This window comes from Hibiscus syriacus, unplaced genomic scaffold (assembly GCF_006381635.1).
Source record: "Hibiscus syriacus cultivar Baekdansim isolate YM2019G1 unplaced genomic scaffold, ASM638163v2 tig00000738_pilon, whole genome shotgun sequence".
Classification (NCBI taxonomy): Eukaryota; Viridiplantae; Streptophyta; class Magnoliopsida; order Malvales; family Malvaceae; genus Hibiscus; species Hibiscus syriacus.
In genome coordinates this window covers 1,649,642-1,658,359 of record NW_024061816.1, presented here as the reverse complement: position 1 = coordinate 1,658,359, position 8,718 = coordinate 1,649,642, and the positions used below count along the sequence as shown (strand labels likewise).

At 37.1% G+C, this 8,718-nt stretch overlaps 1 protein-coding gene and 1 pseudogene across 3 annotated transcripts; one reads left to right on the top strand and one right to left on the bottom strand.

The window, feature by feature from the left end:
• Positions 1-380: 380 nt before the first annotated feature.
• On the bottom strand, positions 381-2,102 carry LOC120214000 (annotated as a pseudogene).
• A 1,622-nt stretch (positions 2,103-3,724) lies between these two features.
• LOC120213469 (YTH domain-containing protein ECT2-like) lies at positions 3,725-7,101 on the top strand. 3 transcript variants are annotated; one of them, XM_039211605.1, is made up of 8 exons: positions 3,725-3,994; positions 4,577-4,653; positions 4,835-5,114; positions 5,199-5,389; positions 5,535-6,107; positions 6,197-6,409; positions 6,495-6,641; positions 6,718-7,101. In XM_039211605.1, exons 1-8 carry the CDS (start codon positions 3,946-3,948, stop codon positions 6,811-6,813), a joined length of 1,626 nt encoding a protein of 541 aa, XP_039067536.1. In that variant the 5' UTR covers positions 3,725-3,945; the 3' UTR covers positions 6,814-7,101. The 3 variants fall into 3 exon arrangements, with proteins under 3 accessions (XP_039067536.1, XP_039067533.1, XP_039067532.1); XM_039211602.1 differs by having other exon boundaries at positions 3,729-3,967; positions 4,835-5,389; XM_039211601.1 differs by having other exon boundaries at positions 3,729-3,994; positions 4,835-5,389.
• The last annotated feature ends 1,617 nt before the right edge of the window (positions 7,102-8,718 follow it).

The following is an 8,718-nucleotide window of genomic DNA, read 5'->3' as shown; positions in this document are numbered from 1 at the left end:
TTATGTATGAATTAGTTGAAACTTGGGGATTAAAATTTATCTTTATTTCAAATGTCTTCTTTCAGATTGAATTGAGCAATACAGCTGATACTCTAGAGATGAGTTATGTTGTTTTCCTTTATTCACTGAGCACGACAACAGCAGCCATTGTCGAGGACAATGAACTTCAACTAACCAGACTTGGCCATAAGGACAAATTGCTACCGAAAAGGGACATCAAAAAGACCTGTTTCCCGACATTCTTCTGAACACTTTTCCTAAAGTGAATCTAAGTTGGAACAATATAGAAGCTTTCATCCTCAACTTCAGTCCAAAACAAAGAAATGAGGGCTACAATTATAATCAGAAAGAGTCCAAAAAACATTTTATAAGCCGTCATCTTACGTACTTTCTCGTTTTGGAACTCTAGAGTTTCTTTCTTGTTCACAGAAACGGCAACCATTAACACCTTGGACATCAAGCTCGGCAGCAATGTCACCCGTTGATGACGCAGATTCACCATCAGTATAAGAACGGGTTTTTCCTTTGACATCATTGTTTGTACCATGCCAATAACTATTATTGTTTGTCATCCGACTGTATTGTTTCCCGGAGTAATCTGAGTTCAAATCGTTAGGATCTTGAAGAGAGCGGATGAGCCTCCTTGGAGTCGTAAAGAGGTTGTTTATGCTAATCCGAGAACGAGACTTCTGAAGCACAAAAAGTTGCAATACGAATGCAGTTTTTAAATAAACAAATAATAGGGCAAAAGTTAAATAAACAATGCAGAGTATTTTACCTGAGGACAGGGAGTGGCACTTCTTGGTAACCCATTTCCAGGACTTCCATTCAAGAATCCTGAAAATTCCTCGGTGAACTCGGTTCCATGCTTGCTACGAAGGTCGGAAGGTGAATCACAAAGGGAACCTCTGAGCAACCACAGAGAACAAACCATCCTTAAGTGATACATCTACACCTCCATTTTCATATCTCCAATGCTTCCGATTCACACTCCTTTGATCATGTTCCAAGTTGCAAGAAACTTGGGTCATCGAAATCGGCAACTCAAGAAAAGAATCGTATTCCATAAAGGAATCAAGTGTCAGTGATTCAAGTGAAGCGGTTGCTGCAGATTCATCGCTAGTTGCACCTATGTTCCTCCTACGGTTGTGGTCTCTCCTACCGAAATTCGATCCGGTAACCGAACCACAACTGTTCTCAAATTTCGACCCTTCCTCTTGTGCTATTTTCTTTGCAGTTTGAGAAGCTTCATAAGCAGCCCCTTTAACATAAACCATCTGATCAGATTGACACTTCTCCATCTCTTCTATAATCAACTCTACCTCGGAGTATATGCTTCTCGGATCCAACCACTTCATCAAGAAATTTATCATCTTTATCGCCGAAAACCGTTTCTGAGAATTACCTTCTGCAAGTCCAGCAACCAACATTCTCAACCCGGATTTTATCAACAATCTAGAATATGCTTCGACAATCAATGCATTATGCTTAGCGAAAGCCATAACTAGCCCCATATGTGCATTTGTCTGAATAGACCTCTCCTCCAAGGCACAAGCTACATTGTGACAGACATTGTTGACCATCTCATTGGAAGCAAACCGCCAGTTATCAGACTCTACAAGCGCCTTCAAGCAGAGGGCAGCGCTGGAACTCAAACTCTCTTGGGAACCCAAAAGAGATTCCAAAAGAGGCTTACAAAGCGAGTGGATGATATGCCTCTTATTATCTTCAGGAGTGGTCAGATCAATCCCATATCTTGCAATTGCAGGAAGCACCTTTGAACAGGCTTGTTGCAGAGGAAAAGAGCCTGCACTCGAAGCTAATGTTTTGATAATGGTGGACACTATACTATCAATCTGAGGAACAATCTTCACACCATGAACACGAGCAAGAACTTCGTAGAGCGAAATGGTGTATTCGCCGGACACGAACCCGGTTTCTTTGGTCTCCGAAACTTGAGCAAGGAAGACCGGTATCGCCTTCAAATCCAAGTCTCTCACATTTGATTTCAGTGCTTTCATTGCTGATTTTCGACTATCAGCATCTTTATCAAGATTCGCCAACTCTCGCCGCAAAATCGGGCTAAGATTTCTACCCATCTTTTACCTGTAAACAAAGAACAATAACAGCCATTTATGTCACACCCCATTTTTTTTGGGGTTAATAATGATATTTCCTTAATGAAATTTGAGGACAATTTAGCACTTTATGTAAAAATATTACACTAAACTATAACTCAAGAAAAATTTAGGGACTTGACCTTGAATTTACCCATTATTCTTTGATTAGTAAAAAAAATAGTGGCAAAAGAAAGTAATTAAAACGTGTGGTGTGGTTATAAGGATATGAACCCACGTCTTCTAGATGTTAAGCTATCCATTCAGACTAGGCTACAATTAATGATTTATTGCAGAAATATCTCATATATTTAAATATATCATGCCAACTTTCTAGTCTCCCTCTCCACCTAAAAAATCAAGCAACCCCTCTTCGTGAAACACTAAGCCAAACTTTTTACCTTTGATCCAACATTGTGTTCATCGGTGACCTGCGAGCGAAGCCTGATTGCTACCTCGTTGAGAAACATCGCCGTTTGCAATGAAGAACAATTCAAAGTCGCTTCGAAAACCAAAACTTTCGTCGCTGAAAATCGTCGATTCCGACGAGTGCAACACCGCCTGCATTATCGAACTCAACATGTAATTCCGGTCAAGATCCAACCGGTGGATCGTTCCATAGTCGTTGTTTTGTCCATTCGATGCCGGATAAGCATTTTTTATTTTTGCTCATTCATTTTAATTGAGTTTAGCTTGATTGTGGTTTGATTTTTGAGTTGATTTGGGACTATTTTGGTATACCCGATGGTCTATTAATTAATGAATTTTTAAACTTACTTCCAATAAAAAAATATCTTTCACAAACTAAATTTTTAACTTTATTTTAATCATATAAAGATATACAACATGCATACATTATCACACAAACATCATATTTATAATTTATCAAGAAATATACGAGAGTTAAAAGATATCACCTTACTGAAATAACACAAATAAAATTTTTTCGATTTAACTATCCACCGTCTTCTTTTGGCATGATGAAGTTATCAATTTTAGATACAAAAAAAGCTTTTTGGTTTAACTATCTATCATCTTCTCTTGACATGATGAAGTTATCAATTTTAGACATAAAGAAAGTTCTTTCGTCTAACTATCCACCATCTTCTCTCGACATGATAAAGTTGTCAATTTTAGATATTACAGAGTGTTTTAATTTTCGAACTCATCTTAATTATAATATTAAACAGAAATCAAATTTAAAATTATTTGACCGTACTTGACCCAAAACGACTTTATCTTTCGACTAGTTTTCAAATTCTGAAGATTTTTTCTAGACCATCACAAGATAATTTCAACGCATTTAAAACATGAAAAACTAAATTCACAACTTACACATATAAATGACACTAAAATTTTCTTAACAAATAATTTTTGAATGGCTTTGGCCCAATCGGAAACTAAATCCAAAATTCCACAGATCAAAACAGAAAAAGAGCCCACATTCACACCAGTTGTAGAAGAAAAGGAAAGGTTGTTTTCAGTTCACCACTTGAAATAGATTTGGAAATGGAGCCAAGGAGGAATTTGAATCACCGTTTTTCCATTTTGGTGATTACCCCAATGGCCGAAACGAATCCATCAATTTTTTTTAATTCAATTTAATATCCAACAAAAAAAAGGGATTTTTTTAGTCCCCGGTGTGTGTATATTCTTAAGTCCACCCTCTTAAGGCTCCATGGGTTTTTGGCGGCTCTCCTTCCTCCACGCCTTCTTTTCTCTTTCTTTAACTTTCCAACACTAGGGTTTTCCCCCCTCTTTTCTTCTTTTAACTTTCTCTCTCTACCTCCTTTTGGTTTCTCTCTGTAAATCCCCACCCTTGATCTCTATGGTCATGGCCACTCCTGATCGTATCCTTGCTAACTTTACTCCTCTGGGTATGCTATGGGGTTTTTTTTTTGTAGATTTAGTGTTCCTTTATTGGTTTTTTGAAAGAACTTATCTTTTGTTCTCAAGGATTTTCTGCTTGTTCTGAAGTTTTCAACTTGTTTATATAAGTTTTTTGGAATAATTTTAAAGGGCTTTCCTTTTTTTTAATAACTTTATTCAAAAAGTTTATACTTTTTTCTGTTGATTTGTGTTAAATTTCTGCTTTTATAGATTTTGGGGTGATTGTTTTTGAAGTTTATGAATTTGAATGTTTTTTTTATATTTGGATCTTTTCTGTTGAAATGTTTTTGTGATGTTCTAGCAGGGCCTACTGTTTTTAATATTCTATAGATCTGTGGATACGATGTTGTTTGAATCTTATGATTTTGAATCTGTTTTCTTGTTTGGATCTTTGATTTTTGGTGTTCATAGGCATACATAAATATGATATTGATTGCTTGAATTTGTGTTTTAATTTGTTGCTTTAAGTGATATGCTTTGGATATGTTTTGGATATGTTTGAGCTTTTTGTACAGTTCAATTGTTAAGTTCTCTGTTCTGTTTTCATCCTTTACTTCATACAATTACAGAAGTTGCAGATTCTCTGGAGAATTTGTCTCTGGATTCACAAGCCAAGACTACAAAAGTCCCTGAGCCTCTCAAGAAGGTAGTAAATATATTTCGAGTTTCGTATATTTTGATCTTATCTTTATAAAATATTGGCTTGTTTTTAGTTAGATAGTCGGTTATTGGTGTTGGTGGATTATGTTGATTTGCTTTGGGATCTATACTGGTTGCATGTTAAGATGAGCATGTATGTATTTGATATGCTTAATTTCTACCGACAGGATTTCTACAGTGATAATGGCTCTTACGTGTACCCGCAAACTTACGGTTACATGTCATATGCTCCTTATTCTATTCTCAGTTCACCTCTTCCTGCTATGGGACATGAGGGTCAGCTACATGCTTTGCAGGAGTACTATTATCCAAGTCCGTACTACCAACCCTTTCAGCCTACGAGTCAAGCCAATGCTTCTCAGGTTGATGTTTTGAGTTTCAGTCTAGCTGATCAAGCTTCCTTACCGGTTGAAGCAAACAAAGGAAATTCAAGCACTATAAGAAGTGGTGGTTCGGGGTCATTAAAATCAACTTTCAAGAGTTCCTCTGTAAATCCGAATGCATTCTATAAAGGAGGAGGCTTGCCAACAGGTAATCTATCTCAAGGTTATCAGGACCCGAGATTTAGCTATGATGGGATCCAGTCGCCAATTCCTTGGTTAGATATGTCCATGTCTCCTAATGGGCAATCCGAACATGCCGCAAATAGTGGGTTCTCTTCTTATACAAACAACCTGTCATCTGACCGGAATCAGAACCTTCATGCCTTACCTCATGTCACGGTATGTTTCAAACTGTTTAGTTACTTGCAAGCAAGGACACAGTCGCAAAAGTAGATTGATAGGTAGACTGGTGGATAGATATAAGATTACTTTATTGCTTATCTCATCGTTGATTGACCTAATTGTTATATTGATCTGACTGCAGAATGTGCACAATGCAAGACCCGCATCAGGTATAGGCCAAGCATTTGGATACATGAATCACATGTACCCTAACAATATGACCTATGGTTACGGAAACCCCATTCGAGTTGGTTCTGATTTTGGATCATTCGGTTGTGATGGCCAGAAGAAAGGACTAGGGTGGTATAATGATGGTAACAACAACAAATCTAGGTTCCGTGGTTATGGAAAAGAGAATATCGATGGTTTCAACGAGCTAAACAAAGGACCCAGAGTAAAAGGGTACACAAATAAGGATGGTTCTGGAACTGCAACATTAGGTGTCAAAGATCAGAACCTTCCACAGGCTAAGAGTAACGATGAAAACATTGTTTCTCACGTCCCCGATAAGGAACAGTACAATAAAGAAGATTTTCCCGAGACCTATTCAGATGCCAAGTTTTTCGTCATCAAATCCTATAGCGAGGATGATGTCCACAAAAGCATCAAATACAATGTGTGGGCCAGCACATCTAATGGCAACAAGAGACTCGATGCTGCATTCTGTGAGGCCAAGGAGAAGTCTGATGTCTGTCCTGTATTTCTACTGTTTTCAGTGAGTATGATCACATTACAATCTGCTGTCTTGATTTGCCGAGTAAATGATTTGCTTGATTCTTACCAAGTCTGCATCATTCTTTCCAGGTTAATACCAGTGGTCAATTTGTTGGATTAGCAGAAATGGCAGGCCCGGTTGACTTTAACAAGACTGTAGAATACTGGCAACAAGACAAGTGGACTGGTTGCTTCCCTGTGAAGTGGCACATTGTTAAGGATGTTCCGAACACTTCGTTGAGGCACATAATCCTTAAGAACAATGAGAACAAGCCTGTCACTAATAGTAGAGACACCCAAGAGGTACCCTTCTCTCTCTCTCTGTGTATGTATGTATATGCGATTGTGTTATATTTCTTCATCGTAAATCAGTTGGTGGCTGTTGTAGGTTAATTTTGTGCAAGGGATTCAAATCCTCAAAATCTTAAAGGAACATTCCAGCAAGACATGCATTCTCGACGATTTTGCATTCTACGAGAACCGTCAAAAGATCATTCAAGAGAAAAAGGCCAAGCATCGTCTTTTACAGAAACAGGTACATCTGACACTCGCCAATGATGTTTTCCGTACCTTATGCTGTATAGAATTTGATCAATGGCTTGCATATACAGGTCTCGAATGAGGAGTCTAATGATGATGCTGTACCCGATAACAAAGGAACTGCAGCAGTAGCAAAGGAGACTTCGGAAAGGTCAACAGTTGCATAGACGGCGAACGGGGATGTGCAAGCCGTAGAAGAGAAAGGATCAGTCGCTGCAACCGAAGCCAGGAAACCGGTTTGCGTGGCAAGTGCTTGCTGAATCTGGGAACAAGGGTTGTAGTTATGGTTTGGGACTGGTCTTTCTAACTTATTCCTTAGAATGTAGGAATAGGTAAAATGCATCTTACAGTATGAAAACCATTATGGGCAGAATGTAATTTGCTCATTAGCCTTCTGTCTTTCCTTTTTGGTCATTTTCTTGTTTTTTCTCCCTTCGTTTTTCTTGATGAGAAAGCTGAAATGCCGATTTTACCTTATGTTTGCTGGAACACATGGGTTTGTCTTTTGCTCTTTTTCTAGCCAACTTTGTCTTTTTCAAGTTAGAAGTTTACTCACCGTTGATTGTGAAAGAAATGATAAGATTAAGCTAATATAAATTGCATTCTAATTAACATATTAAACACATTACTTGCATTAAATTTTAGCGCATTATTAACATCGGCCATATATTTATAGGAATCAGGACGTTGCTGAGAATGCAAACTAATAATAATACAGCGTCAGTACATACAAGAAGAGAAATATGGTCCATGATATCAATATGAATGTCATAAAGAACAACATCAGTTCTTTCGTGAACATTTGATGTCTTATAAACAATGTTGCCAAATATAACACTTGTCTCAATTGATGTTGGCCTTTATTTGCTTGCTAGATTCAAGAGCTAGGGTATACTTTTTTGACGCTCCACAAGCTTCGGATAATCCATTGCTGCCAATTTTCTAAAGGGTTTCCTTAGTCTGACCGATAACTGTGATATCGAGAGCTATATCATAGTGATGGACAGTGACATAGACTTCAGCATATACTGGATCACTAAATCCTGAAAGTTGAAGAATGTAGTTGAGCTTATTTGCATCATCGGTATCATAAACGAACTCTATAGTTGCACGTTTTAAATTTCTTGAACCTCATCCTCCAACTTTAGTTGACTCATACCTTGAAAGCGTCGTGGTGAGAGTAAGGGTCGATCCACAGAAATTGGGAGTTTGACGATTTACTCGCTTTTGATATGACTTCTGGCGTGATTTGTAAAAGAAATTAGAGGGTGTTTTGGAGAATTAAAACGAAGTAATAAATTTGATTGAAATAAAATAAAAAAGTAAATAAAGAAAATAAAATTCAATTGGTAAAAATCAGCATTGGGCTAAAGCTTTTGCCTCGATTTAAATCGATCCTCGAATTGGATTTTACAGTCTATAGGGCCCAACTCCTATAACTTGTTTTTCTCTCAAATGAATTGAGAATCTAAAATCAATTTTCAGATCTCAACTCTTTGTGAGTTAATAGCGGCAAATACTTATTAATTCAACGCTTTTAAAATCTGGAAAAATCCGACTCAGATTCTATCGTCTCAATTGAGAATCTAACCCGATTTCAGCTTCCCTTAACGATCCGTCACTAAGTGTGTTTACAAGAAAATGAATGTGCCACATACCGATCCTTCCTCCCAACTATTAATCGAAACCGAAATTCAATTCGAACGTGCACTTTTTGAAATGAAATTGCATTGATTTTAAAATGATGGACGATTATTGATCATTGATTTTCAAAAACTGAAAAATGTAACCCTTGAGGGTATGAAGCGCTTTTCGATTCTTACGACCTAGAATCTCTAGCCCTTGGCTATATTAAACTTAGCTAAACATGGTAGAAACCATACTTAACATTTTGAAAGAAAGAAAAATAAAGTAACTTGAAAAAAAAAGAAATAAAAACTTTTATAAATCTAAAGGAAGAAAGAAACAAGAGTTGAATGAATTTTGAATGAAAATCGATGCTTAGAGGCTTACCCTAATATGGTATTTATATCATAAAAAAACCTAGAAAATATTTAAAACAAAAGATAATT